A 16565-nucleotide genomic window follows, 5' to 3' on the forward strand; every position below is an offset into this window, starting at 1 on the left:
AATTTTATATATTTGAATATATGGTCTGAAATCTCTTGGTAGCAATCAATCTGGCAACCTAACTGAGCAAGCCTAAAGCATAAAAAGCAGGAAGCTCTTGACAACGGTCTAAAAAGTCACAAAATGGCACAAGAAATGTCAAAGAAATATGTTTCTTCACAAAAATTTTTTATGTAGTTTTGTTTGAAATATCTTATAACCTTTGAAGGTTGGCAGGGAACAACATTTCATTTCAAGGCAAACTGACCTTAAAGGTATTTGTTTTTTTTTAGTTTCATGACATTTTGTCTGCATGTTACATCTTCTAGACTAATGCAGTTGTCTGCAACACTTTATATTTATAATCTGAATTTACATCAAGCTGATGTAACTGTCATCAGACCAACACTAGCTGATCACCCGGCAATTACACAAAACATATTAGGTCATGAAGCTTTGATACCAACATTACCTTCAGCTAACTTCTAACAATTTATTCTTCAACTGACCATTTTCTTTGTATCTCTTGCTTTTTTATGGCAAATGCAAAGCATTTTTCTTATCAAAGAGAAAAAAGGTATCATTTTAAAAACAACATGCTGAGGTACATATGACACAAGTTCCAGAAAATAAATCAAACACCCACACACATATACATAACTGAGGATGTTCTCTGTCACACAGCCCGCAGCTACGTATGGGGTTTCCTGTAAACTTTGTTTTTGAAACATCTGGAGAAAAAAATGACACATAAGCAACTAAATTGGAACATGTTCACTTCTGAGCATGTACTGCGGCAACTCATCCATTTAAGCAATCAAAGCACTATTTAATAAAAGTAGAAAATTAAAAAATATATTTCAGAAGTTTTCTCTGTCATTATCCGTATTTGACAAGCCAAAACACAGCACATCCTAAAAGTATAATATACAATATATTCTCCATTAATCTGAGGAACCATTTCACCATGCAAAGAACCACTTAAGCATGCAAATGGCTCTTTAAGTGTTCATGGTTCTGTAGAGAACAAGTACCTTTATTAAAGAACCCTTGAAGAATTATTTTTAAGCTAAACCTTATCTAGTTGATCGTATTTGTGAACACAATTATTTTATTAAGACATCTAACAATAGATTCTATTGCACAGAGCAATGTCAAAAACATTAGCAAGCTAACATGGTGCTTAGTTTCATTAATGTTCATTACTGTTAACATGATAACAATTCTTCTTTTTTAAAATTGGCTTCTCAAATGTTTGTTAGCATTGGATTTTTCTCACAATAATAAGACATGTACTCCACTTTGTGCTACCGGACTGAGCTGTTACGAAAGCTATGGACTCCATGTCCTTTTACACACTTTTTCCCTGCAGGCCAAAGTCTATGTAGCTAAATGTTATCATGATGTATTGTGACCATAATCATCTTTCAGTTGTGCAGTCAGTCAGACACAAGAGCACCAACACAACTAGGAGAAAATAACCAACTTCTAGAAAGGCTATTCACAGGAGCAAGAAAAAAGAGTCTCTCTATTGTTCTTGTACTCTCTCTCTCCTCCTCACATACACATACACACACACACGCTCAAGCTTCCACTTTTGCTTCCTCAATGAAACTTTCAGTGGACGGCTTCAAAGACTCATTTCTGTAAAAAAGGATGTGTGAGTGAGAAGAAACGTGTAGAGGTTTCTTCCAACATTATGTAAGCATTCTATAGAGGGATGCATGAATACCATTTTTTAAACCAAGTATGTTCTATTGTTTGGTACAATAATAAACCACTCTATTGAGTTAGAGACACAACATACGACTCCACGCACGCTCTTCACTCTCGAACTCCCCTCCTTTATTATCTTTCCCCCCCGGTCCCCCGTGAACATTACAAAGGTTCCTACCTATGCAAATGACCTGATACTACATCCCCCTTTCTGAGATAAAGTGTCCTTTCCTTTAGGGGTATCGTACTAGATAACCAAATTCCATAACCTGTAGAGCAACATATATTTTCACTTTTACTATTTACAGTTCTTGTTGCGATTTCAAACAAAACAACATCACAAGTTTTTTTTTTCTAAAGAAGGGTGGGGTAGACTGCCCATCCCTTCTCCTGAGTGTGGGGATTATTCTGCCCCATTAACCACTCAGTTCTCTGTATCTCATCTTTAAGTGCATACAAAGTCCTTTAGGCGACTTGGGACCTTTCTCTCTCTGACAGGGTATCGGCGTTCAGCTGTTTGGCACTGTGGCTGCTGCTGCTGATCTTGAGGCTTTGGTGAGACAGGTGTTCTTGTTGAATCTACCAAAGTGTTTGGTTCAGTAGACATGTCAGGTAAGTTGACTGCACTTTCAGGGGCCACTGGTGTTGGAGAGAGATGGAACCTGTTTCTCCGTAGGGTACCCCCAGGTGTCTCCACAATGTAAGATCTGGGTTTGTTGGCAGAAGACACAACTGTGCCACGTTCCACTGTGTCTTTTATCCACACATGCTTTCCCAGCTGAAGGTCTGTCATGGGATGTACTCGGTGTCTGCGGTCGTAATTGTGTTTTTGTTTTTGTCTGTATGTGTTCTCTTTCTCTTTCAGCTTCCTCCAGTCCACACATTTTGGCTTGAGTTGGGACGGGATGACGGGAACAGGTGTTCTAATCTTTCTTCCCATGAGAAGCTCAGTGGGACTATATCCATTAGCCAGTGGAGCAGCACGGTAGGCCATGAGAGCGAGATAGGGATCACTTGACTTTTTTAGAAGATTCTTGATTGTTCTCACCGCCCTCTCAGCCTCCCCATTGCTCTGTGGAAAATGAGGACTGGATGTTACATGACTAAAGCCCCAATCCTGTGCAAAGCGTCTGAAGCAATCCGATGCAAACTGTGGCCCATTGTCTGAACGCACAATCTCTGGAATTCCATGGCGAGCAAAAATTGATTTGAAGTGCTGGATCATTGCTTCTGAAGTTGTGGATGACATCTTAGCGACTTCAAAGAATCTGGAATGATAGTCAACAATGATGAGGTAGTGTTGGTTGCTGTACTGAAAGAGATCTGCTCCTACCATGGACCATGGTCTGGTTGGAAACAATGTAGGCAGCATCAGCTCCTTTAGGTTGGTTCTCTCACGCGCACATGCATCACAGTTTTCAATCATCAGTTTCAGTTCCTTGCTAAGGCCTGGCCACCACACCGACTGTTTAGCTCTCTCTCTACATTTCGTTATGCCCAGATGTCCCTCGTGCAGCTTGTTTAGTATGTCTCCTCGGAGTGATGCTGGGATAACTATTCTATCCCCTTTTAGTAGCACTCCGTTTTGTACAGTGAATTCACCTGAGAATGGCAGATAGGGCCGGGTCGTCGCATCGACAGAGAATTTATCTGGCCAGCCCTCTACACAGTGCGTTTTAAGTTGGAGAAGTATGGGGTCGCTGTCTTGGTGAATTTGGATCTCTCTGAGCTTATGCTCGGTAGCCGGCAGACGTGTCATGACAGTGTCAACATACAGGTTTATCTCTTCCTCTTGTAGACCGTCTGCTGTGCCACTTACAGGAGCTCTGGAAAGCACATCTGCCGTTGCAATGTTTTTGCCAGACACATGCGAAATCGTGTATGCGAATCTCATCAGTCTCATTCTGAGGCGCTGTATTCGTGGTGGAAGGGCGTCTAATGTTTTTGAGCCCAACAAGGGGACCAAGGGTTTGTGGTCTGTCTCTATGTGGAAGTTCTTCCCTATGAGAAACTCTGCAAACTTCTCACAGGCCCATGTGGAGGCCAGCGCCTCCTTCTCTATCTGCGCATACCTCTGCTCGGTGCTGGTGAGGGCCCGTGAAGCATACGCTACTGGTTTCCATTCTTGATCTGGTCGCTTTTGGAGGAGAACAGCACCTAGTCCATATGATGAAGCATCAGCAGAGACCAGTGTTTTAGCATTTGGATCATACAGTGCCAACCCAGGCTGTGTTGTTAGTTCCCTTTTAATTCTGTCAAAGGCCTCCTGCTGTTGGGACCCCCAGGCCCACATATTTGACTTCCAGTTCCAGACTTAACAGTTCTCTGAGCAGACGGGTTTTTTCGGCCAGATGGGGTAAAAATTTACCCAGGAGATTTATCATTCCAAGCAGTCCTCTCACTTCACTGACGTTAGTGGGTTCTCTCATGTCCTTTACTGCTTTCACTTTTTCAGGGTCAGCGCTCACCCCTGATGCCTCGATGACCTGCCCCAGGAACTTAATTTTGCTCTTAGAAAACTCACATTTTTCATTGAGTGTTACCCCAGCCTCCTGGAGTTGTGACAGTGCCGCGCGTAGCCTCTCGTCATGCTGCTGTTGGGTGGCTCCCCAGATGAGCACATCATCCATCTGACACAAAACCCCCTCCAGACCCTCGAGGATTTGTGTCATGCGCTTCTGGAAGTGCTCGGGAGCAGAAGAGATTCCAAAGCACAAGCGATTATAACAATATCATCCAAACGGCGTAATGAAGGTGGTAAGCAGTGAAGACTCTTTTGAAAGTGGAATCTGCCAGAACCCAGAGTTTGCATCTAGTTTTGAAAATATTTTGGCACCTGCCAGCTGTCCCAGTGTGTGCTCTACTGAGGGAAGTGGGTGCCTTTCTCTCATGACTGATTTGTTCAGTTCTGTGAGGTCAGTGCATATTCTCACCTTGCCTGTTCGCTTGGGCACCACCACCATAGGTGCACACCATTCAGTTGGCTGTTCCACTTTTGAGATGACTCCTTGTTGCTCCATGCGATTCAATTCTTCTTTAACCTTTGGAAGAAAGGGAGGGAAATGCGTCTAGGGGTGAAGAGAGAGAAGGGTTTAGCATCTGGCTTCAGAACAATGTTATACTCGCCCTGCATCTTCCCTAGGCCATTGAATAACTTTGGGAATTCTGCTTTTACTGCTTCTTCTGAGTCTAGATTGACAACATCCAGTCTGGCTACCAACTGCAGCGCTGTGGCGGCTGAACGACCCAATAATGGTGTGGTCAGTCCCTCCACAACATAAACTTCCTGTAGTGTGCACTTTTGTCCTTTCTTCAGTGTGGCTGTGAATTTACCTTTTACGGACAGTGGTCTCCCTCTTGGGCCCTTTAGGACCTTTGCTGACCTTTCCAGTCTACCGAGCTGTTCCTGGTTACACAGCCTCTCTGGCACTGCTGTTACATCTGCGCCTGTGTCTATTTTACACACAATGTTGCTGTGATCCATTTTTATTTCTGTCATCCAAGGACCTGCATCTGCACTGACTGTAAGTGAGCCCAGGAATAGGGCCTCATCCTCTCCATTCTCAGTCAGTATTGCAACATTTCCCTCACTGAACTTTTTAGTTCGGCACACTCTGGCATAATGCCCCTTTTTCCTGCAATGATTGCACACTTCCTCCTTAGCTGGACACTGCTGCAGACTATGACCTTTCATGTCACCACACCTTTTGCATTGTGTAGCTTTTATGATCTTTTTTCGTGCAATCCTGCTAGCTGACTGGGGTGGTTGTGGCTTGGACCGTGTGTATTTACTATCCCCCCGCCGTTGTGAGTGCACACTGTCGAGCTGCGTGTTAACTGTGTCTGCTTTGAAATTTTTTTTTAACATTTCTTGTTGCTTTTTTACTTGCTCGCTCTGTCTTGCTCTGGTGACTGCCTTTTCAAGAGTTAATTCAGGGTCCATCTGTAACTGTTCAGACCGTTTAGTGTCTCTTAACCCAACTACCAGTCTGTCCCTCACCATTTCATCATGCAGCGCTCCGTATCCGCAATGTTCAGCCAGGCAGTGAAGCGCAGTAATAAAACAGTCAACGGACTCACCCAACTCCTGCTGCCTCTGATTAAACTTGGCCCTCTCGAAGATGACGTTTCTACGTGTTATGAAGTGAGCGTCCAACTTGTTTTTGACCGTGCAAAATTCACTCGCTTCGGCCGGGCTTAGATGTAAAGAGGTCAAAATGTCCTCTGCTTCTTCCCCCATCGCATATATCAGCGCATTCACCTGGTTTTCGTCTGCTTGCGTTTCCAGACCTGACGCAATTCGAAACCTCTCGAAACGCTTTCTCCATCTGGGCCAGTCTTCAGCCTTGAACGTGAATTTCTCCGGTGGTGGGACTTGAAACAGGCTCATATTCAGCACCGTAGCGTTCGCTCAGCAACTGTTCTGCTCTCAGGAGCTCTTTACTGAAGTTGGAAAACTGCTGGTCAGGTTAAGAAAAAAAAAGAAGGGCGAGAAAAATCCGGTGCAAATTCGTATCCCGCTTCTTACACCATGTTCTATTGTTTGGTACAATAATAAACCACTCTACTGAGTTAGAGACACAACATACGACTCCACGCACGCTCTTCACTCTCGATCTCCCCTCCTTTATTATCTTTCCCCCCCCCGGTCCCCCGTGAACATTACAAAGGTTCCTACCTATGCAAATGACCTGATACTACAAAGTACATGTTTTTTTAGTACTTGCTGATGCCAATACCATAATGACCTACTTAGGATTAAGGAGTTTTGGTGTGAATGAGTGCAATGTACCTAAACAATTAAGTCATTTAAATTAAGCTGATAAAATCATAAAAAATTTGCTTGCTATGTTACATTAATTACATTGGATCGAGTAGCACTGCAGAGGAGAAGAACAGATAACATGCTGCACAGTACCAAGCAGAAACTGAGAAACTGAACGACAGCAGCTTTGCTAACTATTTTCAACTCAACTTTCCCATCAGTATGCTTTACTGAAATTCAGAAACATCAACAATTTCATTAACTTTTTTCACCAAGCTTTCACAGAGCCCTCCCAATATGTGAAATCATCCAATGAAAACACAGAGAAGAGGCAGAGAGTATTGTAACACAGACCTACATCATGTGCTACAACTAAAAAGACTTCCATGTAGGATGCACATGTGTTTCCTCACTCTGGAAGCCCCCTCTCTCCTCTCTCCTCGATTCCTCCCAGCACATTTACAGAATTGATACATCTTTAAGATGACAAGTCAATCTATTTCTGCATCATGGGCTACAAAAAGGAGGAGAGAGAAATCAAGGAGACTTCAATTTTGAGATTCACCTAAGGAATCATATAGTCATCCAACAGTGCCTGGACAAGCCTCACAGTGTTTGTGCTTAAATCAGATGAGAGCTGGTGGTTTTGTAATGACCTTCATTGCCTGAATGAAGTATCTGCATTTGACTACTATCCCCTGCCCTAAATTGATTATCTTACTGACTACCTAGAAAAAGTTCTATAAATCTGTCCTCTAAATAAGGGGTTTTCCTCCTCCTCCCTTGTGCCACCCTTTTTGCCTTGCTCCTCACCTGTGGCTGATCTGTACCCAGTGCATATAGAAATGTCCATTAGATAACAACACAGAAAAATAAGCCACAAAACTATTAAGCTGATGCCTAAACCAATATGTTTTATTCTGGACTTAAAAACATTAATCATACTTGCATTGCTAATATTTTCTGGAATACTATTCCAAAGTTTATGGGCTGCATAAAAAGGAGCTTCATCAACTGAGCTGTAAGTGATTATAAAAGTTTGCAGTAGGCTTGCCTAAACTAAGTGCAGTGGTCTGGTTGGGCCATAATGCTTCAACATATAAGCAACATGCTGGAGCTAAGCCATTATAAATGTAAGCAAGACTTTATAATCAATGCAAAACATGACAGCAAGTCACTGTATAATGTAACTCCTGAGTAATATACCTTTAAAATAAACTTTAAAAAACAGCTGCACTCAAATCCAGCAATACCAGAAGAGAGACTGGCTCACTCTCTGACTGGCTCACTGACTCTGTGGTCTAGTCCCCTTAAGGTTTTTCTTCAGCATTGATCTGAATCCCAATGACTGACTTGGCTTTTTTCCAGAATTTTGTAGGCTCTTTTTAGAGTTTCTTAGCAAAGTGTAACCTGGCCATCCTGTTTTTGTGGCTAACTAGTGGTTTTTATATTCATGATTTCATATTCTGGAGAGCGTATCTGATCAGTTGGACAGGTGTATGAGATTTTTCTTCATTAAGGTAAGAATTCTTCTGTTATCAGCTGTGGAGGTCTTCCTTTGATTACTAGTGCCTCTTTGGTTACTAAAGTCACTAGTTCTGTCTTTCTTTATAATAATGTTCCAAATGGTAGGTTTTCCTAGAAGGATTAAAACATCCCTGTTTATACTAAGTATATTATTGAGTATCTCTAATAACTGTGTAGTTACACATTACCAATGCATGCAACAGCAATGCAACTACTGATGTTGTATTCATCGTTACAGATGGACTACAACAGTGCAGCTTATGTACATTTTAATAGAGTAAATAAATAATGTGGCTGATTAAAACTCGCCATATTAAATGTTAAATTATGGCCACATTTTTTTCTTTTGAGCTGATAGGAATTCCTACAAATATGCATATTTACAAATTCATAAGCAATGTAATATGCTGTAAAAGGCATTATTTCCATAATGTAATCACTATTTATTTTCACAGTTAATGGGCAGTAACATTGTTTCCTTACCTAGAAAATGTTGTCTTGATATTGATGCTATGCATTACTGTGCAAAAACAGCAAAAAGATATTTTTGCTCACCCTGTCTTCATTGCTCAGGAAGTGGTCAGGCCAGAGAACAGCTAGGCCTCTTTACTAGCTCCTTTTTATGTAGGTTACAGACATGCAGACCTGGCATGAAATGTCAGCTATTAAAATCTTTATTGATCTATTTTAATCATTACTCACGTTTCTCACAAAAAGTATCTATGGCACTAAGGTCAGCAGTTTCTATGACACCACAATACTTTTTTACAAAAAGATTGTAACCTTCAATAAATGTCTGAGAAGAGGGGTTAATCTAGAACCTACTTTTGTCCGTTTTTGTCCTAGCATTTTGCAAAAATTATAAATATTACAAATATTAAACCATGCATTTGCATCAATGTATGCAAACAGGTACAGGAACAGTCGTACAAACACAGTGCTCAGAGTGAATTCATAGCCTGTTAATTCCAGTTAAACTCAGCAAGACTGCAGTTCCAGGTTGAAACCTGAGATTGACAGTGAAAGCATATTGTAAAAAGGAACGATTCTCCTTGGAAATTGTGAAATTTTGATCCTCTCTTGATTAAAGGTGTTTTGTTCTTTCAGCTGTTGATATATTGAGAGTTCGTCCTGGAAAAGATACACATCATGCATGTCACTGGAGGGGTTACAAAACACCTGTGTTATTACCGTATAGAAACTTAAGCTGTATTTTCTGTGAGCTGCAGGAAGTCCACACTGGTCAAATTCACTTGAATCACTTTCACAATGAAGTGTTGTGCTGTTCTGAACGTTGACTGTAATCCCTCCTGACAAAGAAATGCCCCCCCCTTGGGTGGTTTATCCTGTCATTTGTTTGATATTTGATGTAGAAACAATCAGAAAGAACAGAGAAAGAACAGAGTCATAATCAGAAATCATTTCTACTCAGCCTCCAGGTCAGATGTGTTTCTAGGACAGTGTGACATTTGAGACTTCGCACCCAACACTGCCACACTTTATGATGACATCATGCTTAATAAAGTGAAAAGCTAGAAGGGGCATCGATTTTACCTTCTATGTTAATGAGGGCTGATGCTTTTTATGTTTGCTTGCCTTCTAGTTGATTTTATTTTGTTCTGAATACGTTAACCTTTTAAACTCCTTGGAACCACCAGTGGTTCCAAAACACACTTCATCATATTCTATATAACTTTCATATTTCATGAGCTACATTCAAAAGGTCGGTGTCATATGAGGCTGTAACTGTCTTCTTTCCAGTCAAATAGATGGGTAATGTAATTTTAAACCCTTATAATAGAAGAAGCTGAACTTTTTTTTTATTGAAAGTCGACCCATTTTCCCACAAATCTGGGCTATAAACTATAAACAGATGGCATCTCTTCAGTGATCTGCTCTGAAAAAACAATTTTTATAAAATAATACAAAAAGCAAGATTTTTGTCTTTCAGCAGTAAATTGTAAGCATATAGCAATATGTGTGATTATAAAACACACGTTTCTGTTAATTTGAGGGGAACTTTTACGAAAAAATAATAAAGAAAATAAAAATGTACATTTACTTTAATACAGTTAGTGAATAATTTACCTTATGGTTTGGTCACGAAAATTCAGATGGAAAAAAACTAAATATACCCACAAGCATATTAAGCAAGAATTTAACTTGCTTCTAATAATTTATCTTCATGTATGAGTATACTTTATGTTAATGTTATATTGTTTCAAAACTGTTTTGCTGCAAGTCACTGACCACAGAGGGCTTTGACACAGTCTGTCAGCACAATTCTTGATGCTCTACAGTCTGGAAATAACATGCATTACTGATAAATGCTAAAGTGCAAAAGCCTTGTCACTAATTAAAAAATAACTTGTGTTAATATATATAGCCCTTCAAGCAATTTTTTACAAACTTTAAAACATTTCTTTTTTTAGATTTTATTTTTCTTGGATGCTGACCTGGGGCAAATGTTTTGAACCAGTTCAGATGCCAAGCACTGCTGCGTCTGATCCACTCATACCAGCGTAACACACACTAACACACCACCACCATGTCAGTGTCACTGCAGTGCTGGGAATGATCCACCACCCAAGTAATACCTGCTCTGTGGTGGTCCTGTGGGGGTCCTGACCACTGAAGAACAGAGTGAAAGGGGGCTAACAAACAAATGAACAGATGGACTACAGTCTGTAATTGTAGAACTACAAAATGCTCCAGGAAAACAAGGAGAAATACTGGCAGTCACCCATCCTCAAACCTTGAGCTAACCTAGCCTACAACTTACAAATGACTAAAAATCGTCACACTTTATTTGGATGGTCCCCTGTAGATGCTCTACAGACACCTATAACACTAAAAAACTTTCTGGTGATATACAGTTGATTATCAACAACAGTATGGTTATGATTTAGATGAAATCTTTCATACTGAACTTAAGGTTTAATTACATTTAATAGATATTTGGTTGACTGTTACATAAAGACAGAGTGATTTATAAAGCATCTACTGTGGACCAATCAAATAACACTCAACTTCACGTCAAGTTGCAGTTAATAGATATTTCATTGCATGTTACTTAAAGATATACTGAGCATTTACAAAGCATTTAGAGTGGACCATCCAAATAAAGTGTTACCCTAAAAATAAAGTAAGCTAAAGGGCTAACATAACATAATGCATCTCCACAGGGCAGCCTAATTTAACTTATACTTTCATATGTGGTATTTGATGTGTTTTTTCTTGGGTTAGCTAAAATGTAATGTCCCAGTTGTTGGCTGTTCTGAATTGGTACATTTAATGATTTGTAATGCATTGTCCTATTTATTTACTGTGTTTTAGAAAAATGCTACATACCATTACTCTACCATTTCCATTCCCACCCTTTTACATGCATAGCATACTAGCTAGCAATCCTTAGCAATAGAGAAAGCATTAAGACTGCAGCAGAAGATTTACTATGAAATGTTGTTTCACTATTTGATGTGGAAAGGAAAATTCAGCAAAGAAGCTACTGAACAGGAAGCCAACTTCAGCCTCATTGTACCAACACAACAAGGGTTGTACAAACATAAAATAGCAAATGTAAAAAGCAGATAAGCAGAAGAATAAATCCTGTAAAGGCTATAAATCTTTTAAAACTTGCATCCCACAGAATTCTACCACTATAATACAATTCAGAAAGAAATTAAATAAAAGACCAAAATATTATATTTAGGGATTGTATTACAAAAAACTATTTATTAGTTATTAAATTATTGTTTTTGTGATTTAAGTAAAACCTGACTCATCTGCAATTCGTATAATGGTCACAAGAAAGCAGCAGATGACAGAGGTCCATCTAAAACAGCAAATACCATAACTAAACCTGTAGTAGCACTGTATCATTCAAATTATTTTATCTGTAAGTATTCAAACAAAATAGCCATTATATGTTAATGGGGTTTATTATACAATGCTTAGCAGAAGTGGGATAGTGTTCATAGAGAAGCTTTTTGAGAAAGAGTGGTAGACCATGTCCAAGAAAGATGATGCCAGTGTTTTAATGCAGTGTTTCTCAATCCTGGTTCTGCATTTGTATTATTTTCCTGTCTCTGAGGAGAACTGGACCATTTTGGACAATTATATGCTTCTAACTTTGTGGGAACAGTTTGAGGAAGGCCCCTTTCTGTTCCAGCATGACTGAGCCCCAGAGCTCAAAGCAAGGTCCATAAAAACAAGGTTGGGTGAGTTTGGTGTGGAAAAACTTGACTGACCTGCACAGAGTCCTGACCTCAACCCCATCAAACACCTTTGGGATGAACTAGAATGGAGATTTCAGAAGCAGGCCAAAATGTCCAACATCAGTATCTGACCTCACACATGCTTTCATGGGTGAATGGTCAGAAAATTCCCACAGTCACACTCCAAAATCTTGTAGAAAGCTTTGCAGAAGAGTGAAGAGTGGAAGGTGTTGTAGCTGCAAAGGAGGACCAACACCATATTAATGCCTATAGATTTAGAATGGGATGTCATAGAAGCTCCTGTGGGTGTAATGTGTAGGTGTCCCAGTATTTTTGTCCATATAGTGTACATGTGAACATTTGCAGACATCTGACAGGTATTTCTAAACTCATTTACTCTGAATGAAGCACGATGCCTACTTTTTGCATGCTTTGTAGCATAGTTAGCTAATTGAAAATGAAATGAATGAAATTCAGCATACAACCAGTTGGTGCAACAGTCTGAAAGTTACGCCCAGAAAGTTCCAACCGACTTGTGGTCCAGTGGTGCACCTGGGCCCGGAAGCCATGGATGACTGTAGAGGTGTACTCGCTGCTGAAAACCCAGAATGCTGCCTTTAGGTCAGACAATAAAGCAGCTCTCCTCTTTACAGCAGAGGATCCACCAACACTTTCAAGACATGCATGGCAAAGCATACATAGGACATCACATATTCACATTCATAATTTATGAAATTCATGCAATAACATTCCAAACATTAAAGGACTGATGTGTGCCAGCCTATTTTGTGATGGAAAATTGCTGCCCAAGTCCAGAATGAGTGACGAAATTGCTGTTCTTAACCCTCTATGGCACCATGTTGCCATAGGGCAACAAATTCATTTTTCTCACTTTACAATAACGTTACACATATTTAAAGATGAGGAAAAGGTTAACAATAAAGGAAAGAGTTTGAGTAAGTCAATAAAAAGCATGTGCTTAGTCATACTATCACTTAGTGAGCACATTTAAACCTTTAATGTTCAGTATACATTTTCTTTGTTATGAGAATTTGCAGAAATATGTTTGCTGCCTAGAAGCAACATTGTGCGACAGTGGAATGGATTTAGCCAGTCACAAGCCAGATCTCACCACTTCAGGGAACACAGCTCTATATCATTTCTTCTTATTGTTGCGCAATGTTGCCTCAAGGCAACATTACATTCGTAATGTGGAAGACATTTCTTTTTTCCATTGCTGTCATTATCTACAGTTACTGAAAAAGATGTTTTTCTTCTATCACCATTAAACAACAGCTCACTTTTTCATTTCATGTTTCACTGCAACTGTGTCCTCACTGACACCATCCTCTTTGCTGGATGTCCGCATAAAATTTTTGGAATCCTTGGAAACTGAACTTTTTCTTTGGATTTTGAACTCTGAACAGATTCAGGAATTGTTGTTAAATATCCACCGCTGTGGGCTGAGGCACTGGAACGTGCTGATCCATAAACAGAATTAGTGTCAGGTCCTGATCGAGATCTGAACGAGCCATACGCAGAACTTCCCAGAGACCAGGTCTCTGACCTCTCCTCTCTGTTCACTGAGAAAAATAATAAAGAAAATAACAAATGAAAACGTGTAACATGACTTTCAGATTCTGAGATATGTCTCATTTATTAAAGACGTTTAATGTGAACATGTATTTGAGCAAGACAAGGCTCTATTCAGAGCAAAAGCTTTCTGTCCAAATGAACTCTCCACTACTTAAAAGACATAAGTAAGAACAAAAATAATGTACGTTTAACCCTTAGAACCCTAGACTTTTTGGGGTAATTTTTTTTTTTGTATTTTGAGCCAATTACGATTACTATTGCAATTATATAAGTATTATATATTATATATATAATGTAAATATAAGTATTTACATGAAACAGTCACACATGCCATATGTTATTTTCAGGTGACCCTGAGCTACTTAGATATGCCATTACTTGACATGTAAATGCTAACACAAATTTGATATCTTTATAAATTTGGGTACTTTTTTATCATAAATTTACCCAGTGCCTGAAAAACTGTGTTATTTGCTTATAGAGATTATGAAAACACGTGGCATGTTAGCTACCTTTTCAGAAATTGTTAGTCTGGAGTGTCTGTGAGCTGAAAGTGCAAGAATTGTGATGGTGAATCATTCTATTGGTCATTATTGAGGAAAAGTAAACAGTTAGCTTAAAGTGGCCATGATTTTTATTGGTTTTCTGTCCTCTTGGATTCATGCTACGTAATAATACTCTGAAACACAGCCAGACATGCTTTATTGTTCATTATAAATTGAGTTGCACATTTAATATCAGATATTTTTAATACTCAAATGCAATGTAAACTGAAAAAACTCAAATGCAATGTAAACTTATTACTTTTATAATAATATTTGTCATATTTATTGTTATCTATCTGTTAAAATGTGTTTTAGGGCCTGTTTGTGTGATTTTGAGGGAAATAAATTTCTGATTATCAGCACTAAACTGAGTCTGAGTCAATCAGAGGACTGTTTGAAACACAAGGAGACATTCTATACCAAACATTCGCTGTACTTGCAAACACAGTTAGGTTTTGACAACCTAATGTTTTGGAGCCCACAATGTTCACATGTAATTCCTCAGACAGTTGTCACAACGTTATCTGGCAACATTGTTGAGCTGTGACAATGTTGCCACTACGTTGTCACAACCTCCTAGAATCCTCATAAGTTCCATTATGTTGTCTATGGAATCATGCTAAAATGCCAATAGGTACTCATAATACTGTATGGCAACGTTACAGAATAATGAGGTTGTCATAACATGTCAACCTTGTTCGGACAACGTGAACAGCACCAGTGTTTGACAACATTGTAGCAACATTATAAGAAAGTAAACACTCTGGCTAGTGATGGCAGGATGTGCTGAGTGTTCTGGTGTGTGATCATGTCACTATTTTTAACCCTTTGTTCATAATACAAAGACTAAAAGCAGAGATATAATATAACAGTAGAGAGTGGGGTTTGGGTGATTTTGGGGCTGGATTGCTGGCTGATGGATGGTCACAGGTGGATGAAATCACTCTGGATTGTAAGGGCAGAGTCTGATGAGTGATCTGATGTGTGAATTATGTCACTGTTTTAACCCTTTGTTGGAATATAAAGGCCAAAAATCAGCAATAATATCAAGATTTTTGGTGATTTTCCAAGCTCACTTACTCACTCTGACATCACAGCTTGATGACATGCTAGCTAGCTAGGGCTCTGCCAAATGATCTGATATGTAGATCATGTCTGTAGCTTAAACCGTTCTGAAGGTATGAAGGCTACATTTCCGCTTTGAGTTCTAAGGGTTAAAAATGTAAAAGTGTAATACTCACGGGTTGGTGGTCCTTTCATGCTATTAGACCTTTCCAAGAGCAGAGATTCAGGAATAGATGTAACAGAACCAAATCCAGAGCTGTGAGATGAGTCTTTGGATCGTGTTGATGATTGTGATGGTCCTGATCGTGATCTGAATGATCCTCTCACAGAAGATGTATCTGAGCTCTTCTCTATACTCACTGTAAAGGATGAAGAACATGGTTCAGTTTTTCACTCTCTGGCCTTTAGTCTGATAATCCTGTATTTAATTACTTATAGTGTAGAGCTCTTCAGTCTCTTAGTTTCACCAACTAAAGAACAGACTAAAATGTTGACTAATATTAAATTAATTTGTTCTGGGTGTGGCAAAGCAACATGACAATTTTGGCCCAGTTTTTCATTTTGAAAATAGCTGCAGTTGCCATGCACCATCCATAATGGGCAATTCGGTTACGAAACCTTGTCACTCTTTTCTGACTATGAAGCCTTGTTTCTACTCGTTTCACATTTATATTCTTGTGTCTGTTTCAAGATTTTAGAAGTGTTCATTAAAAAAAAATCTGTACTACTTACTGGTTGGTTCGGTTATATTTAGACAATTAGACCTTTCCAAGTGCAGAGATTCAGGAATGGATCTTGAAGAATTGTGAGATGAGTCTCTGGAACATGTTGATGCACAAACAGGTCCTGATTGTGATCTGAATGATCCTCCCACAGAAGATGCATCTTTCACTGTGAAACATGGGGAAAAGAGAGTGGTTTAATTTTTCAGTTTATGCTCTATAACTTGAGAATGATATACAGTATTTGATGATTTGTAGTACTGATTCCAGAACAGCTGGGTGTGTTAAAATAAGTATCAGCAATGGCCAAATAGTAATGATGCAGTTTTTCACTAAAAAAATAAAAGTAGCTCTGTGTCATGGCATGCCTCTCTGGGAAAATCCTCTCTGAAACTTTGTAAGTCTGCCCAGATTGCTCCAAACCCTTCTTCCT

General features: G+C 39.3%; 2 protein-coding genes across 3 annotated transcripts in view; both read right to left on the reverse strand.

The window, feature by feature from the left end:
• Nucleotides 1-16565, reverse strand: part of LOC118814461 — a 77059-nt gene that overhangs the window by 48652 nt on the left and 11842 nt on the right.
• On the reverse strand, nt 1803-6313 carry LOC118814457 (uncharacterized protein K02A2.6-like). 2 transcript variants are annotated; one of them, XM_036580077.1, is made up of 2 exons: nt 5776-6313; nt 1803-4763 (listed from the first exon to the last, which is right to left on the reverse strand). In XM_036580077.1, exon 2 carries the CDS (start codon nt 3986-3988, stop codon nt 2141-2143), a length of 1848 nt encoding a protein of 615 aa, XP_036435970.1. In that variant the 5' UTR covers nt 3989-4763; nt 5776-6313; the 3' UTR covers nt 1803-2140. The 2 variants fall into 2 exon arrangements, with proteins under 2 accessions (XP_036435970.1, XP_036435971.1); XM_036580078.1 differs by having other exon boundaries at nt 4039-4763.

This window comes from Colossoma macropomum, unplaced genomic scaffold (genome assembly GCF_904425465.1).
Source record: "Colossoma macropomum unplaced genomic scaffold, Colossoma_macropomum, whole genome shotgun sequence".
NCBI lineage: Eukaryota > Metazoa > Chordata > Actinopteri > Characiformes > Serrasalmidae > Colossoma > Colossoma macropomum.

Coding starts and splice junctions, on each gene's coding strand:
- LOC118814457 (XM_036580077.1), bottom strand. CDS start 3,988: ATGTGGGCCTGGGGGTCCCAACAGCAGGAGGCCTTTGACAGAATTAAA.